Source organism: Gossypium raimondii, chromosome 3 (genome assembly GCF_025698545.1).
Source record: "Gossypium raimondii isolate GPD5lz chromosome 3, ASM2569854v1, whole genome shotgun sequence".
Classification (NCBI taxonomy): Eukaryota; Viridiplantae; Streptophyta; class Magnoliopsida; order Malvales; family Malvaceae; genus Gossypium; species Gossypium raimondii.
The window spans coordinates 61,773,106-61,801,067 of NC_068567.1; the positions used below are offsets into that span (position 1 = coordinate 61,773,106).

The window sequence follows — 27,962 nt, forward strand, 5'->3', positions numbered from 1 at the left end:
AGAACTAAATTAACGGAATATGTAAACATTGAATTATATCGATTAAATTATGTACATATTAAGAAAAATATTTATTATCGTAATTAATTATTCTTAATCGCTCACTTTCTTTTCTTATAAGCACCACCTCAAAATGGTAAAATTATAACCCTATAAATTATTAATTTATAAATTAATATAATGATAAAATTATATTTTAGACTAAAAAATTATAGTTCAATTATGGTTGGTCCCAAAAACATGTTTTGTCTTGTATTGGGATAAATTATGTGTTCATATTTCAATTTGTTTAAAATTAAAATTATGGTTTAATTATGGTTGGTCCCGAAAATAATATTTAATTATTTTTAAATTTAATATAAAATAAATATTGGATAAGGATGATAAGGATAATATTATTTTGTTTTGGGAGATTGCTTATAAGCACCCATTAATTGTAATGCAAGTTCATTGCATTATCTCGTCTAATAATTTGACATTGCAAAACGTGCATGCATTGCTTGTTTTTGCTGTGATTTTGGGTGCAATTTGGTCAAATAGAATTTAACTTGAATTGAAATTTAAAGAAATTACAAAATTAAATGTTTTTTTAAATATTTGTATAAATTAATCATGTGATTGGTTTTTTAAAATAAATAATTATTTTCAATTATTTTCACTAATTCAAAACTTTAATATATTATAAAATATTTTCAAATTTCTCAACCTTAACAAAATATTTTAAGGGATTTAAAATCTTTTTTTTTTCATTAAATTCCAATAAATTAGGCATGTTATCAATTTTTTTTGGGGAAATTATAATTGTTTTTTATCTTATAAATCAAAGTAAGGAATTAACTAGAACATCATGTGTTGGCTTGATGGTCAGGGCATTAACTACCCCGGGTGTGACCTGGGTTTAAACTGCACTAGCTGTGTTGCTGTTAGGACTTTACTCTCCTCTTTAATTTACTCAAAAAAAAAATATAGTAGAAGGTAAGTCAATATGCACCATGTAAATATTATGTAGTCCTTGAATTTAATTTTATTTGAAGACTCCCTTCGTCAATTCAAAAGGTTTTGTTGTCGGATAATGCTCTCTCTACATGGGTTTGATTGGTTTTGATGTACTCGCTTAATGTTATTTTCCATCAAAAATAAAAATAAAACCTATGGTTAAGGGTCTGTTTGATTGAAGGAATTGATTTTCCGGAAAATCATTTCCAACTTTTCCAGCGTTTGATTGGCAGAAAACATTTTCCATTTGGAAAAGGAACTCCAAAACAAGGGAAAATGTCTTACCCTTTCAATTTCCGTAAGACATTTTCCGTGCTCTCCTCTCTATCGCCTCCTTCATTCCTTCCTTCATTTCCGGTAGAAAATTGCTTCTGTTTATCGATTTTCCAGTAACTTGTTTTTTTAATTATTCAATATTTTTTTAACACAATTACAAATAATTTATTTGATATTAATTTTTTTTAATTTATAACGATTAATATTGTAGCTTAATAATTGAGTATTATTACAAATAAATCATTGCAATATATGTAAAAATAATTTAAAATATATAAATTTATTAATATATATCAATATATGTAAAACAATTTTTTCAAAAATATTTCCAGAAATCGCCAAACAAATTAAAATATTTTACATGATTCAATCAAACACCGTAAAATATTTTTCAAGAAATCAATTTACGAAAAGTAAAACATTTTCCGAAATCATTTTACGGAAAATATTTTACCGGCAATCAAACAGATCCTAATATATATGATTTCATTTAAAAACGATTGATAAAATCCTAATCCAATTGATTTGTGTAATTGTTATTAAAAGATGATATCTAATAATTATAAGATTTGTATTTTAATACTTATAAAATTTTGGTCAAATTATGATGATTAAAGTGTTGGAGGACTATGATCTAATAATGTCATATTACATGGATTACTCTAAAAGGATACAAAGGACTAAATTCTAAAATTGAGTATAGTAAAGAGAAAAATCATAATTTGGCATTTTTATGTTACTTAGTCTCTTAATTGTAAAAAACAATGTTGGTTAGGGTTCAACAAGAAAAAAACAAAAATCGATGCAAACCATAAGGCTTCAAATTGGGTTTATTTAATTAATTAGAATTAATTTTATTTTTCAATATAAAATAGATTTTTTTATTTAAATCAGCGAAAATTTTAAATGCAAATAATATTTTTAAAAATAAAATGATGTGATTTAGAATGAGATTGCATTTTTTCTATTTATTAAAAAAAATTAGCAAATTAGTCCTTATATGTTCGGTAAAAGAGCAAACTGACCGTTTTGTTGAAAATTTTATCTATTTTTACTGTTAAAAATTTGTCATTATACATCAATGTGAGGTATACATGGCGTGTCTGGTTATTTCGTCAATCGCACTAATTTTTAACAGTACAAATAGATGAAAATTTTAATATAAAAAACCAATATACTCTTTGATTTAACGTATAAGGACTAATTTATAAATTTTTTGACTGAATAGAATAAAATACAATTAAACTCTTATTACAAAAAGTTTACATATTTTTATGAGAAAATTTCATTTCCATTAGTTTTCAACCATTTATAAATAAATAAAAAGGTTTGAACTTGGCTGATTGAGTCTTAAATTAATTGGTATAGATATTATTGTCAATGCAGAAAAACGTGAGTTTGAATGTGTTAAAATAGATTGGAGATGAACTATGAATAATTTTAAATATTCTGTTAAAAAGAACATATATTAGCAGAACTTGTAATGAAATTATTAAAAAAAAAAAGTTGGATCTTTAGATCTCAAAATTGTCTGATGGATTCATATCATTGCTGCCTCTAATGTTGGTATTAGGATTTAGGACTTTGGCTGAGCTAATTAAGCTGCGGAGACAAAGGGGATTAGAAAATTTTGCGAAATGCAGTCGGAATCAAATTGAAATTCAAATCCCAAATGCAAATTTCACGCGTAGAAATTAGATTACGTGCATCTCATGAAATCCAATCTTTATTTTTTCCAAAAAAAAAAAAATCCCCTCCCTAAAAAGGGGTATTTCGTTTTTCAACAGTGAAGAAAAAAAAACAAACAAAAAAGCATCCTTTTCTTCTTTTTGTCAAAGTTTCTAGAGCAAGAAACACAATCCCAATAACCCCTTTATTTCACCATTTTTGATGATTCTATCCTCTAAGAAGGTGGTAAAGTGTTTGTGTATATGTGTGTGAGAAAGGTAGCAGTATAGCACTTGTTCTTTGTTTTTAAGGTACTTTAAGAAAAAACACTACTAAATGTTGTTTTTGTTTCTTTATCTGGGTTTAATTTTAGTATGTTGTTGTTGTTTATGGCTTTAATTGAATTGGGTTAAGCTTAAATTGTTTTCTTTTTTTTGTTAAGGAAAAATGGGAGATAGTGAAGAAGGTAATACTGATTTGATGCAAAGGATTCAATCATCATTTGGAACATCATCTTCTTCGATTCCTAAACAAGTTTTATCAATGAATCATCTTGAAATACCTCCACTGAACCCTAATCAAATCAGGGCTGTTAGGCATTTCTCTCATTTTGGACAAAACTTTAACGGCGGCGGCGGTGGAGGTGGCGGCGGTGGTGATGGTAATAAAAGAGTTGGTATTCCTCCTTCACACCCTAACCAGATCCCACCCATTTCGCCTTATTCACAGATCCCTGTGTCTCGTCCATCGAGCCATCAAATGGGTTCTTCTCAGGGTTTTAGTCCCGGACCGACTCATTCTCGGTCTTTGTCACAACCTTCGTCGTTCTTTTCGTTCGATTCGTTGCCGCCGTTGAGTCCTGCGCCGGTGACCCAAATTTCGAACGATGTGTGTATGGAAGATTCGCATTCGTTGTTACCACCCTCGCCTTTTCCAAAGGCGAGTTCTCCTCGGGTTGGAGAAAGTTTGCCACCACGAAAATCACATAGGCGGTCCAATAGTGATATTCCTTTCGGGTTTAATACGGTAATGCAATCTTCACCCCCACCGTTAAGGGGCAGCGGTTTCGAGAATTCGGGTGTGCCTAGGCCAGTTCAGTTGGTTAAAAAGGAAACGAGTTGGGAAAGAGGTATTGATGGTAACGTTGAAGGAATGGGTGAGAGGAAATCGGAAGGGGAAGTCATGGACGATTTGTTTTCGGCATATATGAATTTGGATAACATAGATGCATTAAATTCTTCCGAGGATAAGAACAACAATAACGAGAATCACGAAGATTTAGATAGCCGAGCGAGTGGAACAAAGACCAATGGTGGGGATAGTAGTGACAATGAAGCGGAAAGCAGTGTGAACGAGAGCGGGAATAGTGTGACACAAGGCGGAGTTTATTCAACTCAGAAAAGAGAAGGGAACAAAAGGAGTGCAGGGGGTGACATTGCTCCTACTTCGAGACATTATCGAAGTGTTTCGATGGATAGTTTTATGGGGAAGTTGAACTTCGGTGACGAATCACCAAAACTACCTCCTTCACCCGGATCTCGTCCCGGACAACTCTCACCAAGCAATTCAATTGATGGGAATTCAGCTGCCTTTAGTTTGGAGCTCGGAAACGGTGAGTTCAATGAAGCTGAACTGAAGAAAATTATGGCAAACGAGAAGCTCGCAGAAATCGCAATGACTGATCCAAAGCGTGCAAAGAGGTATTGTATTGCTTGATTTAATATCTTTTTCGACTGTACTAAAGCATTGCCACTTAACTTATCAGTTGTTTCTTTTGAAGGATTTTGGCTAATCGTCAATCAGCTGCTCGTTCCAAAGAAAGGAAGATGCGGTACATTTCCGAGTTGGAGCACAAGGTTCAGACCCTGCAAACTGAAGCTACCACATTATCGGCTCAATTAACACTTCTACAGGTTGAAGATTTAGAGCTTTTTAATGTTATAGGATATATTCCTTACTTTCCTGTTTCTCATCCTTGAACTTTAAATCGATGCAGAGAGATTCAGTTGGGCTTACCAATCAGAACAATGAGTTGAAGTTTCGTATTCAATCCATGGAACAACAGGCACAACTCCGTGACGGTATAATCAAATTTTCATTAGCATGCTCTACTGTTTGTATCTTTTAACTTGTTTTAGATTGCATGCTACTTTCGGGTCGTAGTAGTATCGATACACATCTAGTAAAACAAAACACCAAGTCTGTTCCCACTGTTTACGAAGTCTCGTACATGGGAAAACATGATTGTTCTTAACTCGTTCCTTGCCTTATTGTGTTGCTTTTTGGACACAGCTCTAAACGAAACATTAACCGCGGAAGTCCATCGATTAAAGCTTGCTACTCAAGAACTAGGCGGCAATTCTGATCCATCCAAAGGCATGGTCTCGCAGCAGCTTCCCATTAGCCGCCAGATGTTCCAGCTACACCAGCAACAGTTCCACCAGCAACAGCAGAACGGGAACACAGCTGCAAAATCCGAGTCGAATCAGTAGCTCCCAAGTTCCGGCATTTGTAAGATTTGAAAAAAATCACCGTATGCCTCATTATTTCATAACTTCATCTGCATCCATTCATTGGTTTCTGATTTCCAAGTTTGACGAGTTTCATGGTCGTGGTAAAATCACGGTTCAACCTGCCTCAGGTATCCATCTCGGATAACGGAATAAAGTAATATATATATAGCTTAAACAATTATATATCATATATAGCTATAGTTTTTTACTTATTTATGGTAGATAAATTATATTGGAATGTAAGCAGCAAGTTTGACATGATTTGTTGCATTGACAACACAAAATATTGGCTTTCTCTTTGTTTGTTTCTATTAATTGAGTATATTGATATTTCATTTCAGATTGTTGCCATTTAAGTTTTGGGGTTTGCTTAAAATTTTCAAAATTTTTGGGGGGTTTAATTAGAATTTTTAAAAATTATGAAATGCACAATGAAAATTCAGTTTTTTATTGGTTCGGCTTTAGATTTTTTGGGTTCGGATCATTTAAGTTTGATATTAAAGTTTTTTGGGTCGGGTCATTACAAGTTTAAATAAAATATTACGGCTGTAATAATTGTTGCGATCAAAAGTACTTTTTAACAAAAATTGTAATATGTTGCGTAATTGAAAAGCCTCAAACGTTACAATAATTGCTGTTTGGTTGAATTGACCATTTGTACGAGTTTGGAAACATCGGATGTCATGCATGGCTTGGATTAATGGCAACGTGGTAAAAGTATCATATAGGCTCCTATAATAATAGTAAGAGTTTGATTATATTTCGTTTTATTTAAAAATGGACAGAGTAAATTGAATTTTTTGTTATTAATTTAATTCATTTTTACTGTTAAAAATTATCGCATGTTTTTCATTCCGTGTATAGAGACAAATTTTAATTGTATAAATGAATGAAGTTTTAAAAGATTAATTTACTTTTTGATTTAATATATCCATTTATTAAGTAAAAAGATAAAATATAATCAGATTTCTAATGTAAAGGCCCATGGCACTTTTATCTAAATTTTGCTATTATTAGGTATATCAATGCCTAAGTTATGAATTTAGTCATTAACAATTAAATTTACTTGGTTAAATTTCACTATTAGTCTTGCATTATGTGTAATGTTATAGATTTAGTTCATGCTTCCGATTTAATCATTTTTAGATTATATTTTTGAATTTTAAAATTTTAATCTAAATGCTAATGACTGTTATTAAATTAATATAGCATTACACAATTTTACAGTAACAAAATTTAACAGATATTTTGTGATTAAAATAGAAATTTCAAAACTATAAAAATAATCAAAGGTTAAATTCACAACATATGTATAATAAAAGGACTAATAACATAATTTAGCAATTAATTGTGAAGTTCTTAAGCTCCCATAATCAAAAGAAAATATATAAAAGGAAACATAAAGGCTTGCAAGAAATAATTGTCAATAATTACAACAAAATCCCTGTAATAATATGATTTCATCTATTTGTCCATTGTTTATAAGCAAAAAGAAATCAAAACCCAATATATATAAAATGGAGATTAGGTTTTTGCAAAAAGAAAATAATGGGGACAAAATTGTATAAAGCTTTCATATGGTAGAAGAACCCTAAATAAATCACTGACCAACACATAAATTATCAAAACGAGTTAAACCCTAAACCCTAAATCTTACTCTGTTGATACAACGGATCGATTTCTTTCTCAACATCAATATTTTTTGGACCTGTAACCCAACCTCCATCGATGGAATCCATAGGTCCATTCAATCCATCATCCAAGAAATCACCTACTTTTTTCACTTTAACCTCCTTCGGCATAACAGGATACTTGCCGGAGAAGCAAGCGTAACAGAACTTTTGAGAATCGCTAGCCAACATTTTCTGCAAGCTATTGAATGGGAGGAACGCGAGGGAATCACATCCAATGAACTCTCGGATCTCCTCAACACTCATTCGGTTCGATATCAATTCCTCCGCGCTTGGCGTATCCACTCCGTAATAGCAAGAACCGATAATCGGTGGGCTAGCAATCCTCATATGAACTTCCTTAGCCCCTGCTTCCTTAATCAACCTAACAATTTTTGAAGATGTGGTTCCACGAACAATCGAGTCGTCAACAACCACAACCCTTTTACCTTCCAACACACCACGAACCGGGGAAAGCTTAAGCTTAACCCCAAAATCTCTAATCTTTTGCGAAGGCTCGATAAACGTTCTTCCAACGTAATGAGACCGAATCAACCCTTGTTGAAACGGAACCCCTGCTTTAGCTGCATAACCAAGAGCAGCTACCACACCAGAATCCGGCACTGCAATCACAACATCACAATCAACCGGAGCTTCAGTAGCAAGTATTTCACCAAAAACATGTCGAGACTCGTAAACAGACCGTCCGAACACAACCGAATTCGGCAAAGCAAAGTAAATATGCTCGAAAATACATTGCTTTGGTTCAGGGTGAGGCAACAAGCAGAGTGATTGAACACCATCTTTTTTATCAACAACAAGAACTTCACCGGGATTCACTTCTCGTTCATACGTCGCTTCGATTAAATCGAGTGCACACGTCTCGGAAGCAAACACGACGGCACCATTGGTTCTCCTTCCCATAACTAAAGGCCTAAATCCATAAGGATCACGTACAGCAACAAGTTTATCTTCAGTTACAAACACCATTGAATAAGCACCTTCAAGCTTTTCACAAGCATCAACAATTCTTAAAAAAAATGGCCTAGCTTTTGAAATAGCAATTAAATGAAGAACAACTTCAGTATCTGAACTAGTATTAAAAATTGAACCATTATCTTCAAGGGTAGCTCTTAAAGTTCTATAATTCACTAAATTCCCATTATGTGCAACACCAACAGAACCAAACCTGTAACCAGCTACAAAAGGTTGTACATTTTTTAACATTGATGAACCGGCGGTTGAATATCTTACATGTCCGATTGCCATTTCACCAGGTAATTGACTAAGTTTGGTTTCATTAAACACATCGGAAACTAAACCGACACCGGTGACCGATTGAAGAACATTGTTATTCACTGCTACAATACCAGCACCTTCTTGTCCACGATGTTGAAGGGCATGGAGGGCTAAATAGCAGAGACGTGAGGCTTCTGGGTCACCGAATATACCCACAACGCCGCATTCTTCACGGGGCTTGTCATCGTCGGTGAAAGAAGGGATAAAACTGGGTTCTGGGTTGGGTTTGTTTGCCGGAAAGAAGTCGGCGATGGGGTTTTTGGAGGAGACGGTGCAGTGAGGTTTGTGGGTACGGAAAAGAGGTTTGAGAGGGAAATAAAGGGGGTTTAGTAGGGTTTGGGGGACGAGATAAAAGGGGGTTTGTTAGTGATGGGTTTTGATAGATGTGATGCTAAAGGAGAGAGGTTGGTGGTGGAGGCAGCCATGGATGTAAAACACAGTTCGAGGGAGGAAAAGGAATTGGATTTTGAAGGTAGAGAGGGAGGGGGTAAGAGGCCCTGTTTTCTCTCTCTAGGTTTTTGGAGAGAAGAATCAAAGGAAGATGTGAGGTGGCTTAGTCGCCACGAGATTCTCATAAAAGAGATCTGTGAGAATTTAAATTTAGTATAATAATAAATTTAGTTAGATTTTTTTATTATTTTGGTTTTAAAGTTTTTCCAATTATTTTAATATTAACTTTCAATTTTTAATCAGTTTTACTTTTATTTTATTAGAAAATTTGATTGAAATGTTAAAATTTAAAAGATGATAACATCGTAACGCATGTGATAATTCACATGTATTACATAAAATTTAAAAAAGTAAATAAAAAATTTTAAACTTTCCAAAAAAGTTCATAAAATTATTATCCACATCAACATTGAACTATACACGAATTGCTAAGCAAGATTCCATGTTGGTTTCATTGCCAGTCAATTTTTTGTCTAAATAAAAGAAAATTGATTAATTTTTGAAGATTGGGGATCAAATTGATCTAAAATGACGAATTATTGTCAAAGTAATTGATAGCAAGATAAATTCGTATTTTTAATATATTTATTTTTGGCTAATTATCGGATAAATGCTATTAAATTTGAGTTTTTCTTATCTAGAATGAAGTTGGTGTGTTGAATTCAAACTCTTATAAAGAGGGGCTAAATTGAAACAAAAAGCAAAGAGGAAGACTTAATTGAAAGATTGAAGATACAAGATAGACTGGATAAGGATTGAAAGGTTAAAGATTTTTTTCATTGTGACTGGATAAAGATTGAAGGATTTTTCGATATTGTTAAAGCTCTGTAATTAGTTTAAGTTTAAATTTAATTTTTAAATTTTAATTTTTTAGTGATAATATTTAGAAAAAATCTAACTAAAATTTAGCATTAGAAGTGTGTATAAATACTTTATACTACAGCCAATTGAACACACTTTTGGCCTTTGTTAGATTCTTTATTTTTTTTTCCATCCCTGTATCATACTCTATTATGTCATTTCTAACTCTTTTACTTTTACTTTTAACTTTTTATTAATTGCCTACCAAGTCCTCCCCTTTCACACTTTCTACAATTTCACTTAAACTATTTATTTTTAAGCATGATACTTTTCGTGGTTAACTAAACCTGTTTTAGCCTTAACCTAGTTATTGCTTCAACAAAGTAATTGTGAGATATAAACTCACACTAAATACTTTACAATTCGATATTCGTTATCTCTTCGGTATATGGAATAGTACAAATTCGTCCCTCAAAATTGATTCGATTTCAATTCAAAAAATGTGCGTTGGGTTGAAATCGTTTGGCATACAGTCGGGAAGTTGAGTCGGCGGTGCTGTATTTAAAACCCCACGAACAAATTGGCGTGTTCAATTGGAAAAAACTAGTTGGATTCCGTCAAAGGAGATAGTGGTCGGATTTAAATGACCCATCTATTTTATTTTCTTATTTTTTTTTGCAATTTTGAATATGTTTTATTACCCCTCATTTTTTTCCAGCATTGCTACATACAAGTCGTGGGCACGACTGTGACCGCGACAACGATTCTGGTCACGAAAAAAAGGCGAAATTAGATAACTAGTCCCCGTGGATTCGACCTTACTGCTCTATATTGCTATTACTGTTATTTGTTGTGGGAATTTATATTTGATGGTTTCAACTTTTGACGCCCATAAGTGACAAAAGTGGTAAATGTTGATGAACAAATTTATTGATGTGCCTTTAGATTTTGGCAAACCTCTCTAATTAAATTGTTTGGTTAAATCATGTGACTAGTCCCTATACTCTATATATTTGAAAAATTTTAGTCTCCTTCCTTTTATTTGAAGGAATTTAATCCGTCTATTTTCTATGATTTAAAAATACAAATCTAATTGTTAACATTATTAAAAAACTTTTATTAAATTCAAATTCATTATAATGTCATTTTTTAGGTATATGGCTACTTAATGAGTATTTTATTTTATGTCATAATGTCACAGTAGTGAGATTAAGACCTTCACGACGAAAAAACTTGAATTAAAATAAAATCTAAACTATCATTGAAATAGTTTTAATGACATTGTGGAGGCGTTAGTAGCTTTGAGATCGCATGTTGGAGTAAGTTTTTTAGATTTATGTTGGTTCATGGTAAAAGTACCATAAAAGTCTCTACTAAAAAAATGGGTAAATTAATTCATGTACGTTAGGCCATGTCAAAATTTAATTGTAGAAATGGATAAAATTTTAACAAAATTTGATATTTTTAATTTTCGAACTCTTTAAAATTTAAAATTTTTAGACTCACCAAATGATATATTTTAAATTCATTAAATTAAGTTTGTTATTTTTAAAATTTGTTATGCCAAACATATTATCATATGTGTGATGCCATGTCAATTTGTTATTTCCATTTATTACTAGCTAAAAGACCAATTAATGGATTAACAAGTATCGTTTGCGTCAAGATTGAATTCAAAATTTGCGTCTTTGAATGTTCCAGTTGAAGAATTTGGACTAAATTTACAACTGTATGCATATAACAAAACTAGTAATTAAATTTAAACAAGCAAACTTAAATATTACTGTTTGGGTCGAAACTAAAATTTCAAAATTTGATATAAAGACTGAAAATGATCAAATTAAATTGTAGAGACTAAATCCTCAATTTTGTAAAATATAAGGACTAAAACAAAATTTAACTTTCTTACAATTACTTGTTTGGCTTTGGATTTATCGAGGATAATATTTGATATGATGTATTATTATTTTATATTTGTAATTATAAAGTTTTTAAAAATATTATTTTTATTTTTATAAATATATTTTATTAAACATCTAATACAAATCATTTAAAAAATATTTTATAAAATTTAATTAAGTTTCATATATTTTATATAATTCTTAAATCATTTAAATCATCTAAACTCTTTAACTTTTAAATTGAATGATATTAGACAGTTGAGTACGTTCAAATGAACGATTTTTGAGTTGATGTAACAATAATAAAGATGTAAATTAAATTAAATATTATAATTAGCATAAATCTTATAATTACTGAAAGTATCTTTCTTTATTTAATTAATTTTTAATAACATAATAAAATTGATGAGATAATAAATAAATTTTTTTATAGTTAGACTTGATCAGAAGTCGGGCTACTCATCCAAGTCCGAATGTTCACCCAAAAAGTGAGAGGGTTTGAGCAAAAATATAAACTCAAAAATGGATTTGGACAAAAAATAAAATATATTTTCTAAACGAGGCAGGTCTTGGGTAACATTTTTCGCCCAGACCATCCATCAAGGCCTAAAGGTCCATCAAAAAAATGGATGGGTTTGGGCAAAGTAATATAAAAAATTAATACGGATTAGTCGAGTCAGACTTGGGTTTAACATTTTTTATTTTGAGTCATATTTGAGAAAAATTTTAGACCAATTTTGAACCGGACGTGGATCTAGAAAACGTGCCTAAAATTTGGCATTAACTTGGCCTTACGCGACCTATAATCTTATCAATTAAATTTTAGATATTAAAAAAAATGATATGAAAAGATAAAAAGAGATTAAATTTTAAATGTACAAAGAGTATAGGGATTAGAAATAAAATTAAACTAACATAAAAACTAGAAACAACCGCAGAGGATTAAAACCCCAAGAGTGAAAAAAGCTTCGGTTTCGTTTCGTAGAGATCGGTGTTCTTTTTTTTTTTTTTTCTTTTAACCGTCAATGCAGTCTCTCCGTCGCCCAAATTCTCAAACATTCAAACAGATCAAAGCAAAACGATGGCGGCGCCGCCTCATGGTCCTTACACCGCCACGAACCTCTCCTTTCCGTAATTTCTTTTCACTCTTTTGTTTCGGTACCGTGTTAAACGTTCCATTTTTTTGATTTTTTTTATCTGCATGTGATTTTGAAAATCCGTCGAACACCTAAAGTGCACCAAAATTTTTTTTTTTTTCAAAATTTTCCGGTATGAATTCAACCATGGAAGAACCAGAAACAAGCTTAGTTGAAGAAAGGGAAGAGCTCATGGTTTCACCCGATAGCGAAAACGAAAACAAAAACCCTTGTTTAAGAACAGCTCATTTCCTCAAACCTATTTCAAGTTCCCTTGAAACCCCACTTCCTAAGCTTCCTTCACAACGTTTTTCTTCAATTGAACCTAAAGATCTGCCTTTAAGTATCAGTTTCCATGGGTGGAGATGCAGGGCAAGTAATTGGTCGGCATGGGTTGAAAAGATGGTTGTTTTACATGAATCAACTTGGAAGGAAGCTGGTATCTATGAAGCCATCGTGAATTCAACTTATCAGATTAAGAGAAACAGTGATTTAGTTCTTGGTTTAGCTGAGAAATGGTGTTGTGGGACTAAAAGTTTCTTGTTTTCTTGGGGAGAAGCTAGTGTTACACTTGAAGATATGATGATCCTTGGGGGGTTTTCTGTTCTGGGTTCCCCTGTTTTCACCCCACTCGAAGCTGAAGAATCGAAGGAAGCCGAAGAGAATTTAAAGAGTGCAAGGATCGAAATCGTGAGAAGCAAAGCTAAAAAGGCTTGCCCTCGTTTATGGATGCAGAGATTCATGGACAGTGGCAATGAAATCGAGCATGAAGCGTTTCTTTCCTTTTGGCTTTCGAGGTATGTTTTCACTAATGCACACGAAACGATTAGGGAACATGTTTTTCCCATTGCAGTTCATTTAGCTAGAGGGACAAGGCTTGCGTTAGCACCTGCTGTACTTGCTAGTATTTATAGAGATTTGTGTTTGTTGAAAGATGCAATTACCGCTTCAACTAAAATGGGGAAAGAAGAGGTGTTTAAGCTTACCCTTTGGTCACCATTTCAATTAGTTCAGGTTTGGGCTTGGGAGAGATTTGCCGAGTTAAGACCCAAACCGAATCCGATAGTGAAAGGTGAGCAAAGGTTGGTTCAATGGCACGATGTGAGTTGCAAGGTTGAGAATGTGAGGTTAGCTCTAGAGTTAGCTAATGGAAGTTTTGAATGGCGGCCTTATACGATGCAGATTGATAACTGGAAACAACCTAAGTTTTATAGGGAGAAGGAATTTTGTATATGGACTACTGCACGTCTCGATAAAGAGCTAGAGTCCTTTGTTCGTTGTTTGAAGGTCTGTGAGCTAGTGGGGCTTGATTGCATAGAACAATACTTTCCCCATCGAGTTGCGAGGCAATTTGGAATAGATCAAGATATTCCCAGTTGTGTTCCTCAATCAAAAGATCAGACTCCTGAGCTTGCCTGGCTCAATTACTGTGAATCACTCACTGGTGTAAAATTATACATTCCTTCTTGGCTATATAAAGCTGGTGTTACGGCACGGTACTTGAAATGGTGGAACAAGTCGGTATTGGAGAGCAAAGGAGCAGCTAAGGGGTTGAAGAAATCAGCAAAGAAGCCTAAAGGAAAGAAACAAGAGAAAAGTTCTTCTGGTTGCCTTGGCTTTCATCAGACAATAGAGAGTTTCCCTGGAAAGGCTGAAGCTAATGATCCGTCGGTTTCTCCTAATTGCTCCACGAAGAGCTTGAAGAAACAAGGAGACAATATCAACAAGACTACTAATGCTAGTGGTTCCTTCTCTCGTTTTCCTCTTAGGAAATCAAAGAGTGTATCCCAGATTTTAGAAGAAAAGCAAGTGAGCAACAATGATTCTATGTCCAGCTCTTGCAGAAGGACCTCTATGAAATCAGCCAAGAATCTGAAAAGAAAGAAAGAAGTCAAGGAGAAATCTACTTCTCCCAATGTTCCTTTGGGAAGTTCCAAAGAATCAGTACAAACTTTGAAAAGAAAGGACAAAGATGAGAAAGATTCTGCTTCTCCCGGTTTCATTAAGAAATGCATGAAAAAATCCGCAGTGAGATCTAAAGGAATGAAGGAAGATACTCCTTTGTCTGCCTCTTCTAGATTTGCTTCAGGAAGCTCCAAAAAACCAGCATCGGTTGTGAAAGACAAGGAGGAAGGTAGCAGCGATTCTGCCCATCAGGTTTTACCTTTAGCGAATGCAAAAAAATTACCCAGCACTGTTGAAAGGAAGAAGGGACCCAGTGCCGATGATCCTATTTGTTCCGTGCGGAAGTTTGATGGAAAGGAAGCAGAGGATTGTCTTGAGGATAATAATCCAACTATAGCAGAAATGATGAGATCTTGCAAGAAGCGTCGTAAGGTCAAAACTAAAGATTCTGATGATGATGGAAACCCATCAGGCCATTCTCAAGGTCTTTCATCAACAATTGCAGATGACGAGGTTGTTAAATATTTGGAGCCATTAGCAATATTGGCCGAAAAGGTTATCGAGGATGAATCTGTGCTAAGAATAGGGGAAACTTTTGAAGGTCCCTACAAGGATCAGAGAGAACCAAAGATAGTGCAGGAGGAAATTGTGATGGGAGAATCAGAACAAACAGTTAAAGATGCAGAGGATGGCCTGCCAAAACAACCAGTTCCCGAAATGCTAAGCATCAATGGTGTTGAAGGAGAGTGCAGTTGCTATGCAGTTGACATACCGGGATTAACACTTGAAGCTCGGATTAGCAGGCTTGAGAAACTGGTTGAAGAGCTAAAAGCAATGAGATCTGCTTGCAAGTAGTCCATAGCTATTAGCATCAAGATGTACTTTACTCATTATCCTTTTTTCTTTTTCATTTTTAATTTACAATTAGAATAATGCATGTGTTTTTTTCTTTGATTTAGCCAAACATTGTATGTCAAAACATGTCTATTGATTAGGATAAATTATGACTGCTATGAAATTTTAGTGATTTGTGTGATTTGATAAGTTGTTTCACCCTGATTATCTGACTTATGTTCTTAATCATCACTCAGAAGATAAGTGTAAAATTGGAAAGACAACTTCCCAATAATGTTCAACCGATAATAAATTTACATATCAGCAGAATACATAAGGTATTGATATTTGTTCTTTTTTGAGTATGCTTTGGCTATGGTACTGATTTTTGTTTTCTTGATAGGAGTTTGCGCAGCTACAGCAGATTGAAAAATTGTCGGCATGAGCATTAACCACAGTCTTCTTGGATGCAGCATCTTCTTCCCTCAGGTTGCTTTGCCTTTTTATTTTTCGTTTATCTTTTCCGGCTCTTTCTTTTTAACCCTACTTATGTATCATTAGAGGTTCATTGTGTTCTTAGTTTATGTCTGTGGAGTATAAATATTCGTCTTCGAACAAGCTGTTTCCTTGGGATGCATTACCTTCTTCCGTTGGGTTGTATTGCTTTTTTATTATCTTTTTCATTTATAGCTCAATTTTTGGTTTTGAACCCTACTTACGGGGTTATTAGAGTTCGGTTGATGGTCTTCTTAGTTTATGGTTTAAAGCAGACAAACTTGTAAAGCTCAAACTCCTGGATGTATACTTGTACCATTATCTTTCTAAGCTATATGAATTCTTTTATAGGGAAGATGGAATATATTTGATGATGTTTCAGTATTGTTGAGCCTTTAGCAGGTGAGTTACGAGTTTCACTCACCGTAGATGTAGCATGTGATTCACATTGGAAGCTGCGGGTCAGCTTGCATGGCTTTCAGCCATTTCTGTTCCGATTTTGCATGACTAAGTCCATAAACATGTTTAGGAAGGCTGCTATATGCATATACTTGAGGGAAGCGCCCTATCATCTTTTAACTAAGGTTTTGACCATGAAAGCTTACCAATAGTTGTAAAAGATGGGGAAGTCAAGGGTAAAAGTATCATGGAGCCCTTGTACTAAGGGTCAGATTGCATTCTAAAAAATGGGCAAATTAGTCCATGTACGTTAGATTAAAGAGCAAACCGGTCCTTTTATTAAAGATTACATCCATTTTTACTGTTAAAACAGGTCTTTGTACGTTAGCATAAGGTACACGTGGCACGCCACATGTAACTGTCTAGTTATTTCGTTAGTCATGCTAGTTTTAACAATAAAAATAAATGAAAATTTTAATAGAAAGGAACAATTTGTATCCAGGGATTAATTTGTCAATTTTTTTTTAGTAAAGGGATAAAATGCAATATAATGCAATCTAACTCCTAGTATAAGGGCCGTCATAGTACTTTTACCGGTGGTCAAGCATTGCAGTTTCTTTCTGTGACTGATAATCGCCCGAGTAGCCAAATGTGGCTTTCGAATATTGAAAATAGTTGGATTTGAGAATCTGTGACTGATAATCGCCCGAGTAGCCAAATGTGGCTTTCGAATATTGAAAATAGTTGGATTTGAGAATCCTGTAACCATTCGAGTTCTTGGTTTTTTTCATTGCTATCAGGTAGAGACTTTAGAGTTCTTGCGTTTTTGTATTAGATTTGCTTGATGCTCACACAGGATTAGTGTCTGATCTCGGGTTTGTTCCCAAGCACACACCATATGCTAGCTTTAGGACAGATTCAACACTAAACTGGCCTTACAAAGACCCCTTCTTTATAGCCTTTGAATTGATCAGTGATTTTTAGTTTTGGGTAAACTACACTTGTAGTCACCCAACTATAGGTAAGTTTTTTTTTATTTACCCAACTATGAAAAGTTTTAAAATGGTCACTCAACTATGAGTAGTTGGGCTACCAAAAAAGAAATTTACTCATAGTTGGGTGACTACCAAGTAGTTTACCCTTTAGGTTTTAGTACTTTGCTTTGCATGAAGATCAAATTGCCATTGCCAGGTTCCAAGTTTCCAGTCATGTAATCATGTAAGGCTTTATAAACATTTCCCTACCCCTTCATTCTCTTCACTTTTCATTATGAAGGTCAAAGACCATTGTAAACATTATGGTCCATGAGAATGTTCATAGTTCACTTCTCCAGCTAAATGAGAAAAGGTCTAATTATGCTCTCAGACTATGTACTCTTCGCATATTTGAAATCTAGTCCCATTACTTTTAATTTCGGTAATCTAGGTTTTTTTTTTGTTAAATTCAATTATGTAGCATTTTTAAAACAAAGAACTGCTCAAATGACCAATATTACATGGGAAAATTGATGTTGAATTTTGGGGTTGTAACTTGTAAGGTTGTTTTTGAATCTAGGGTTGTAATGTTCTTTGCAATTGCTTTAGTGAAGTAGAATGATATATATATTAATTAATGTGACACAATGTCTAAAATTATTTATAACTTTTTCTACCCATAAAGAGAAAAATAATGCGTCATCAGCATTCAATTTATATGCTTCTGTATTGATAATAATATCTATATCAATTGAGTTAAAATTATTAAATTTTAAATCTATAAAGAGTAGAGAGATTGGGAGCATTATTAAATCATGTGAAAGTGGCTTTTTTGTCAATTAAGTCCATATGAAAGGATAAAAAAAAAGAGATTCAAGAAATCCATACATTGTCATGAGAGCATAAAAAGGCCTTCTAATGTTTTAGATGTGACAATGGTTTTATCCCTATTGCTCTAAGAGACAATATGACCCTCGGACATAGAAGCACATGCCATATTTGGTTGTACTTCTCACAACAAGATCCTTTACTGTCACTTCCGATGGAGAACGGAGACCGGTGACCTTTCAATCAAGGCTTTCCGTCAAGTGGAGAGGCCTTTTGTATGGATTCTTGGGATTTTAGAGCATGAAAACCACCCATATTAAGAGCTCTTCGAGATAGAAAAATCCACTAAGCAATCTCGACTGCGGTCAAGAACCATAAAAGAACCAAGGATGTATTGACATCAATTTTTTAAAAAAAATTATGGTAGCATTTTTAAAATTAGGCTAAAATTTTGGGCTAAAAAGAATTTGTTTAAAATATGTATTGAGTTTCAACCCAATATTCACTACTTAAGGCTTGACTTGACTTATGTTTTTAAGTTTATGCTATGTTTTTCTTTACTATTTTTGTAATGTAAAACTAATAAAATATATCATAATGTAAATATTAAAAATAATTTATAAAGTGTGTGTTGAAAAAATTAATAAAGAAACAAATATATTAACGATACTAGAGTAGAACAATATAATTTTTTTAAATATTAAATAAAAATAATATTTTTTAAGAAACTTAAAGAACTTGGATTCTCAAGTTACAAATTTTAAATAGTGTTACACTTGAACAACTATGTATGGTATTATTAGTTTGACTTGAATCCCATCTAACTTGACCAATGAACATATTTATTTGACAATATGTAATGGAGGGGCGACAGGAGGGGCTGACGTGGCCCCTTAAAATGAGAAATATAATATTGATCTTTTGAAATTTCTAAAATTTTAAGTTAGTATATTAAAATGATTAAATTGCGTTTTAACTCTCATAAAAATATACAATTTAATTTTGTCCCATCAAAAAAATTCTTGATTTCACCTCTGAGCGAGGGCGTGGATTGTCTTGTACATCTTCACCTCACTTTGCATTCAACATCCATAGATATCAATTATGTCTTTAATCGTTTTTCCTTAGTGATAGTTTAATTTAATACTATAAAATTATATATTTATAGATTATTCATTAAGATATTTTTGGTACAATTAATTCTTTTGTATGTGTATAATATAAGTATATATGAAGTATTCACAAACCTAAGATTTTGTAAATGTATTTAATATATGTACTAAAAATATAAGAAAATACATTGAATTTACTAAAGAAGTAAAATAGTAATTTAGAAATTAGAGTGAGATGAGAGGTATTTAATGGCAAATTACACTTAAGGTTATTAAACTATTAGTAAATTTACATTTTGGTCATTTAATTTTGAAAAATTACAAAATAGTCTCTAAACTATTCAAAAGTTTTCATTTAGTGATATTAAATGTAATTAACCAAAAAATTATTAAGTTAAGCTACTAACCCACCATCAAATTCTCAATACTATAGTCTATAGCTATATAACAATACCGAAATAGTTGACAAGTTTGGACTTTTTGAAGTGCATTGGCCCAATGTCAAATATCAACCCATCAGTCAACAAATCTTGATCCAAAGATAAAGTTCATTAAAAAAGAAAACAGGGTCTGGAACCAGTAGCCATTGAGACTCGAGCTGTCGAGCATGGCAATTCTCAGTTGTGTTGTGTAATGCCCTCTGCTATTTTTAATTACAGCTGAGATTATGCTTTGAGTTTGAGACAAGAGCTGACCAAAAAGAAGTTTAACTTTCAAAGAAGAATCCACTGTATTATATATAATATACATATACATATATCAGACATAATCTTTAGACAGCAGATTTTATGCTTTGTGATGACAGATAGAGCACGCCTACTTATGTTTCCCCTTCATGTCAGATTATCACTCTTAACTGAACTGTACTAATAAATCTTCTTATTTATATCACTAATTAAAGGGTTAATATATCATTTGGTACCTATATTTGGTTTTAATGTTCAAATCAGTACCTATGTTTGGTTTTAGTATTCATTTTGGTACCCAAACTAAACATCGTGTAGTCCAACAAATATTTGACGTGTACTCTAGTAACAAACAAAGGATAAACTACAATAGAGATCACCCAACTATGGCACTAAATTGAAGAGAAAAACTAAATATGGGTACTAAATAGTATATTAGCCCCTAATTAAACCCCTGAAAAACAGAAATTTATGATACTACTCTTATCATTAAACATCCCAGGGTCCCGGTTTTAAAGTTGCTTAATTTTTTTTATAGAAATTAAAATATTATAGTTGGTGTGTAATGCCAACTCCTTTTGTTTTTTCAAAGGACAGTACCTTTAAAATGCCACAAAGATGGTTGCAAAATACAGATAGATGAAAAAATAAAGATTAATTTAGTTTATGTGTTAATTATATTAATTTTAGTCCCTAATTAAGTTTGCTTTGATAAATACAGATAGATGAAAAAAATAAAGATTAATTTAGCTTATGTGTTAATGTAAATTTTAGTCCCTAAACTTGATAATTAAGTTCACTTTGGTACCTGTACTTGGCAATTAGGTTCATTTTGGTCCTTTAACTTTACAAATGTAAAAGTTTGATGATGTGAATGTCATCAAATTTTGATGGAATCCAAGTTTAAGGACCAAAACGAATCTAGTTGTCAAGTTCAGGTACTAAATTAAACAAAAAAAGTATAGGTACCAAAGTGGATCTAATTTCCAAGTTTAGGGACTAAAAGTTATATTAACCCTTAGTTTATATATGGAAATGTTAACCATTGCTTAATAATACTTGTTAAAGTGATGGTTGAATTCTACTATTAGTTCTAGTATTATGCATAAATTGTGGATTTAGTTCATATATTTTATTTTAGTCATTTGTATTTTTCAATTTTGAAATTAAAAAAACCAGTTCTGAAGTTTTCGTTTACATCAAAATTGAAATTTCAATTTCAAAAAGTATAGGAACGAAGAATGATAAAATTGGAAAACATGGATTAAATCTAAAACTTTATGCATAATACAAGGCTAAAACAATATTTAACCAAACAAATTTACCCATTACTGTTTGAGATTTTAGGACTAAAATTTGAAAATTGGAAAAGTAAAAGGACTAAAATTGACCAATTTGTAAAGTATATGGACTAAATTTACAACTTACATATACTATAAGGACTAATGGCAAAATTTGACCTAAAAGTGATATATATCAAATAAATAACCCATTATGTCAGGCTTTTGTTGGATGAAATATGTCAAAATCTCTAAAAGTGGCATTTTTCTTCGGTTGATAATCTTCCTGTCGGGTTTTTGTTCTTTTATTTATTATTTTATTTATTTTAATGAGTCCTAACGATTAGGGTTTCTCAAATTACAACTTAAATTTTAGATTAATTTTAATTTTAAATTATTTTAATTAAAATTTCAAACTATAAAATCCGAATTAATTATGTTGTTTTTCATAACATTAGTTCAAAATTAATATGGAATATATTTAAAATTTATGGATTAAATTTTAAATATATATATACTTATATCATAGACAACTTAAATCGGACATACTAAAAAATATTATAAATTTTAATGATTGATTTTTTTAACACGTTAATCCTTATGTTCAATATAAAATTCTAAGATCCCTTAATTTAATTAGGAATGGCAAAAAAAAAAAAAAAGACGGATTCTGATCCGACCTAACCTGATAGAATTGAATTTTTCTTGAAATCAGGTTTCGAGGTGAGTTTAGATTTAGGAAAAACTCACTCCGCTCCGTCTTGAGATAATTACTAAAATACTTTATATATATAATATTAGCTTAAATAAATATATATGATAATAAAATTTATATTAATGTTTGCTCTAGCATAACTATATCTAGGAAACAATTAATAGTACCATTAAAAATAATAGTAAATTAAAAAAATATTATTCTATTTTAATAAAAATATATTTTAAAAAATGTGACATAAGATAAGGTTGGAGTCAAATGTAGATTTGATTTTTTGTGGTGGGTTTGGGATGGTAAATTAATATTTAATTGCGGGTCAAGTTTAGGGCAAAAAGCAGTCCTGCCCCATTGTCATCTCTACTTAAAACTTGAGCAAAAGTCTTAAAGTCGATCGAGTCATAGTTCAGTTGAGATCGTTATTGTTGTAATATCTTGGAGAATGTGGACTCAAATGTGCTTAAGCACATAATATCCTCCAATTTTACGAATTCCATGTCGGGTCAATGTCAATTTATATTGGGGTGTATTGGGTCAGGTTCAGGGCAAAAAGCAGTCTCAACCCATTGTCATCTCTACTTAAAACTTGTGTAAATACCCTTATATATAAATAGATCAAGTCATGGTTGGGTTGACATTGTTGTTGTTGTAATATTCTGGAGAACATGGACTCAAATGCGCTTAAGCACATAATATCCTTCATTTTAAGAATTTCGGGTGGAGTCAATGTCAAGTTAAGTTGGGGTATACTGGGTCGGGTTCAGGGCAAAAATCGTCTCGTCCCATTACCATCTCCATTTAAAACTTGTGTAAATGTCTTATATAAAACCGACCGAGTCATAGTTCAACTGATATCGTTATTATTGTAATATTTTGAAGAATGTGAACTCAAATACGCTTGAACGCATATCTTTCATTTTAAAAATTATATAAAAACTTATATCCTTTATTATATAAAAATAAAAAATATTGAGTAAATGTCCCTAATTAAAATTTATATCCTTTATTAGAGCTAAAAGATTCGAAATTATAAACAAGCCTAAGCACATATTCCTAAATCTTATATTATTATTAAAAATTAATCAAGATTAATTAATATGTTTAAAAGAAAAGATAAAAGATACTGTACAGACAAAATATGATGGGATCAATTAGAGGACAAAAACATCAATACACCCAAAACATGTTTTGTATTGTTTCTTTCCATTTTCATGCTTTAAATCCATTCTTGTAATAAATTGAGCACTATGGTGGGTAACGTTGTTGCCAATAGTCTCTTAATATCTATCTCGATTGAATTTTAGTTCGGTTGATAACGTTTTATTACAATAATTTTATAAACATGAGTTCTTAAATGTTTAAGCACGTAATATCAGATAATGTGATTATTATTGAAAGGAGGTCGGACTCATTATGAGAGAAGTCTTCGAAGTAGGGACGGCACCAAGGGGGCTGGTAGAGACCCTGACCCTTCTCAAATAGAAAAATTATCATTTTAGTCTTTTGAAATTTTAAAAATTACAAGTTAATTTAATGGCAAAAAAACACTTTAACCCCCCAATGATCATTTTTTTTAGTTTAATCTCTTTAAAATTTTAAAATAACAATGCATATACAAAGATAAAATTGTACTTTGATCCCTTTAAAATTTTATAATTTAATTTTAGCCCCCCAAAGATAAACTTCTGGCTTCGTCCCTGCTTCAAAGTGTTGTCCGCCAAGAGCCAACTGACCCCTCAATGGTAGAGGTATTGTGTCTAGCGTATCTATGCTCAGTTTTGTCTCCCAACTCCAAAGAGAGTCTTCAACAGGTTCATGGAGTGGGAACGCCTCACCCACCAATGAAATGTGAGCATTTGGCCTTGGTAGAGTTCAAACCCGTGCCCTTATATCTTACCCACTAATGCTATATAAAGGCATGGGTTCGAACCTCACCAAGGCCAAATGCTCACATCTCTTTAATGATTATGGGATTATGAATGGTTTAGACATTGTATAAGAAATATATATATGCTTATGCACGTAATACCCTCCACTTTAAAAATTATAGGACTATGAATAGTTTAAATATTGTGTAAGAAATATATATATATATATATATATATATATATATATATATATATATGATTATTCAACCATGATGTGTGACATGGTGGTTGCTCACCTCTAACCATGTAGTCAGGGATTCAATCTCTGTTCAAAAGAATAAAAAATATTTCATGGCCAGTTGCTTACCTTTTCAAAGAGGATTAATAGTGAGAGAATTAGTTACTGCTAATTCCTTTAATCACAAGTGTCTTCTCAATAATGATGACTTCAAGATTCGAAATAATTATTGTTATGGATAGGGATAAATATCAAAACTATACATGAACTTCGAGTTTGTGCGAATTTTGATTTGATTTAGTTTTACAAATCACTAACAACATTATTGAATTAACACCATTTAACGTTGATATGTTGCATACACAAACAATTATATTAATCCAATATGAAAATATATGTATGTATTCATTTATTTAAATATGCACAATTGAATCAAAATCAAAGTTTCATATATGCATATGAACCGCAATTTAAGTTTCATGTGTATAATTATACCAAATCAAAGTTTATGTACCAAATTACACATTTAACCAAAGTTCATGTGTAAATTTGATATTTATCCTTATAGATATAGAAGAGGTTGTGAAGGCAAGGCATGCTTAGGATTATGAGATGATAATAAGGTTTTTGTTTTTGCATTTTATAGACAAATAAAATCTAATCAAATTGTAAAGGTGAAAATATGCTACTGATTCTTATACTATAATAAAATTTGAGATTTAATCACTATCATTAAAATTAACCATCTTATTTTTTTATATTTTAAAATTTTATCTCAAACATTGGCATTATTAATATTTTCCATCAAAATTTGTGAATCTGACATGTTTAGCTTTCATGAACCATGTGCAATATGATACGGGGGCAATCTAATTAACATGTCAAGTTGACAAATTTTGACCAGAAATACTAATAATATTAATGATTAAATTAAGGTTTTTAAATAAAAAAGGATTAATTTTATCTTTTTAAATACAAGGACTAAATCTATGCTTTTGCCAAAGTATAAGGACCTGCGACATAATTTAACCTCTCATAAACAAAAAATCATGAACCAACAATGGCAATTAATAGCTAATATAGTGATTTAATTCATATATTGTTCCTGCAATTAAAATAGTATAATTATTTGATTAATATTTAAGAAAATTTTCCATTTTGTTGCCCCTACAAATATTTCCTGATTTATTCCTTTTTAAGTAAGAAGAAAACATGAAAAGAACTTGCACATTTTCCTTTAATTTCTTTATTTTTCATGATTTCTACCAAACACAATAAATAAATAAAACAATCCTTCCTTTTATATTGATGTTTTTGTAGCTGGATTGGTTAGTACACTGGTTTTCAGTCTGATCGATTGGTTTAATTTAATTAAAAAATTATTAAAAATTATAAATAGAAAAAATAGAATAACTCGATTTAACCAATTTGTACCGGTTCACAATAAATCATTTCAACCTCTTTTTCAAAGTGGTGTATCAACTGATTCTCGATCCAACTTATCTAACTAACCAATCAGATCTTGTTCCATTAACCTTGGATCACACATAATATATTCATCCTAAAAATAAGCAAAATAAAGAAAATAACTAATAAAAAAAATAAGTATTAGGCATTTTATTTGAATGAGATAAAATAAATGATAAATATATCGTTTGAAACATTCGTTTTGAACTAAAGGTTGATAAAAAAAAATTTTGAACATTAATTTCAATAGGTTCTATCATATCTGCTCTTTTTGATATAATGCCTAGAATTACCCTTAGGCCTTCCCTAACCCTTATATAAGAGGATAATGCGTTTCAACGCATTTGAACCCGCATCCTTCTGCACTAGCAACAATGCCAATGCTAATCGAACTCAGACTCAATCAGCAAAGGTTACCTTATGTGTAGATATAATAATAATAATAATAATAATAATAATAATAATAATAATAATAATAATAATGGTAAAATTGAGTGTGAGCTTTCATATTAGGGTTACATTATGTGTGGATATATTTATTTTATTTTGGTTTAGATTCGAATACATTCCGTTTTAGTTAATTAGATTATATTGATTGTATGTAGAGTAATAAAAACGATATAAGTTAATTAAATTTCAGTTCTTAATTTGTTTGTGCTATAATAACTTGATACTATTTTATGATTAATCGGACATACATTTACATTTGTATTTTAATTGTATTATACTTGTTAACTTTTAAAAAAATATTTTTAGGTCTAGTTATAAATTTGATTCCTCTGCTTCACGAAAACTAAGAACTTAGTTTTTACTTGAATTTGTTAAAATTTGATTCTCGTACTTTATGAAAACAAACTGAAAAGTTAATCCAATTTGATGACAATTTAGCAAGAAACCACTAATTTAGCAAATTGTATGAAAACACAAATCAACAGTTTAACAATTTATATCCGATGCATTATTAAAAATCTAACATTTCAAGTTCATGTGTTAACCAATAACTATACTAATTTCTTAATTAGCACTAAATTTTGATAAATTAAAGGATAAAGCACACTAGTAGTCACCCAACTATTAGTATTTTTTTTTTGACTGCTCAACTATGAAAAGTTACAAAATAGGCATTTAACTATTCAATTTCTTATTTTTTGGTCACCCAATTATCTTAGATTTTTAGGTGTTCCTATTTTTACATTAGTCGGTTGGTGAAAAAAGAAGACAAAATTTAATAGTTGAGTGATTATTTTGTAACTTTTTATAGTTGGGCAGCCAAAAAAGAAGTTTACTAATAATTGGGTGACCAAAATAGAAATATACTAATAATTGAGTGATTACTAAAGTAGTTTACCCTAAATTAAACTATAAGATGGAAACTTTTAGGGAAGAGATTTTCATTAAATGATATTTGATTTTATAATTAAAAAAAGCAATGGATACAATCTCGTAATTATCTCCAACATCAATGGCAGTTTCTTTAACCCTTGACTTTATAACACCTCCCTTACCTTTCAGTCAAAATTCAACTCAAAAACTTGAGTGGAAAACAAATTCCCTTCGTTCACTTTTTTCTGTCACTTTCTCGAGAAATATATTTTCTTTTCCAACTAACATTCCTCTCCTTTTTTTTTTCCGTCACTTTCTTGAGGAAAAAAATGTCTCAGCGGACCGGAAAGTGCCGGAAAATCCGTCACATTGTCCGAATCCGACAAATGCTGAAGCAATGGCGAAAGAAGGCCCGCATTACGGCCAATGACAACATCGGACACGCACCGTCCGATGTCCCGGCGGGAAATGTGGCTGTCTGTGTGGGGACCGGTCTCAAGAGATACATCGTACGAGCGACGTACCTGAACCATCCAATCTTCAAATCACTCCTCGTACAAACCGAAGAAGAGTACGGTTTCAATAACGTTGGACCGTTGACCATCCCATGCGACGAGTCACTCTTCGAGGAGATTCTCCGTGTCGTGTCTCGTTCTGACTCGTCGTCGAACTCGGGCCGTTTGTTTACGTTCGAGGATCTTCAGAGACGATGCCACGTTGGCTTGAAGAATAAACAACAGATTTTGAGTGAATCTCGACCGTTGTTTCATCGGGTCGGCGATAGATCAGTCTACTGAGTTGGCTCATCCGAGTCATCCGAGTTGGAAGAATTAACAGTCGTAATTTTAAATTGTGAATTTCATCATTTTTATTTTATGAAATCTAAGAAACTAGTATTTTCTAATTTAGTTCATCTTAATTTGGTCCTTTTATTTTAAAAAATTGAAAAGCTAATCGAATTATTTGTAAATATATGAAACTGAATTGTTGATACATATAAATTATTAACTTGTTGATTTTCATATTGCCCTACTTTACTAGTTTAGCAATATGACTATTGGGTTGACTCATCTGAGTTACCCGAGTTGGAAGAATTAACAGTTATAAATTTTAATTCACAATACACTAATT

At 31.8% G+C, this 27,962-nt stretch overlaps 4 protein-coding genes across 7 annotated transcripts; 3 read left to right on the plus strand and 1 right to left on the minus strand.

The window, feature by feature from the left end:
- The first annotated feature begins 3,018 nt into the window (after positions 1-3,018).
- LOC105795361 (bZIP transcription factor 29) lies at positions 3,019-5,793 on the plus strand. Of its 2 annotated transcripts, none has more exons than XM_012624966.2 (5): positions 3,019-3,251; positions 3,383-4,640; positions 4,721-4,853; positions 4,937-5,021; positions 5,233-5,793. In XM_012624966.2, exons 2-5 carry the CDS (start codon positions 3,388-3,390, stop codon positions 5,430-5,432), a joined length of 1,671 nt encoding a protein of 556 aa, XP_012480420.1. In that variant the 5' UTR covers positions 3,019-3,251; positions 3,383-3,387; the 3' UTR covers positions 5,433-5,793. The 2 variants fall into 2 exon arrangements, with proteins under 2 accessions (XP_012480420.1, XP_012480421.1); XM_012624967.2 differs by having other exon boundaries at positions 3,019-3,218.
- A 1,030-nt stretch (positions 5,794-6,823) lies between these two features.
- LOC105795362 (amidophosphoribosyltransferase, chloroplastic) lies at positions 6,824-8,993 on the minus strand. The gene is given in 2 exon segments (XM_012624968.2): positions 6,824-8,787; positions 8,790-8,993. Coding segments are annotated over 2 exon segments (1,746 nt in total). The 5' UTR covers positions 8,848-8,993; the 3' UTR covers positions 6,824-7,099.
- Positions 8,994-12,561: 3,568 nt separating this feature from the next.
- On the plus strand, positions 12,562-16,299 carry LOC105795364 (uncharacterized). 3 transcript variants are annotated; one of them, XM_052628734.1, is made up of 2 exons: positions 12,562-15,493; positions 15,856-16,299. In XM_052628734.1, exon 1 carries the CDS (start codon positions 12,846-12,848, stop codon positions 15,468-15,470), a length of 2,625 nt encoding a protein of 874 aa, XP_052484694.1. In that variant the 5' UTR covers positions 12,562-12,845; the 3' UTR covers positions 15,471-15,493; positions 15,856-16,299. The 3 variants fall into 3 exon arrangements, with proteins under 3 accessions (XP_052484694.1, XP_052484695.1, XP_052484693.1); XM_052628735.1 differs by having other exon boundaries at positions 15,865-16,299; XM_052628733.1 differs by having other exon boundaries at positions 12,563-15,493; positions 15,853-16,299.
- A 10,749-nt stretch (positions 16,300-27,048) lies between these two features.
- Positions 27,049-27,853, plus strand: LOC105795366 (indole-3-acetic acid-induced protein ARG7). The gene has a single exon (XM_012624974.2). It carries the CDS (start codon positions 27,161-27,163, stop codon positions 27,626-27,628), a length of 468 nt encoding a protein of 155 aa, XP_012480428.1. The 5' UTR covers positions 27,049-27,160; the 3' UTR covers positions 27,629-27,853.
- Positions 27,854-27,962: the final 109 nt, after the last annotated feature.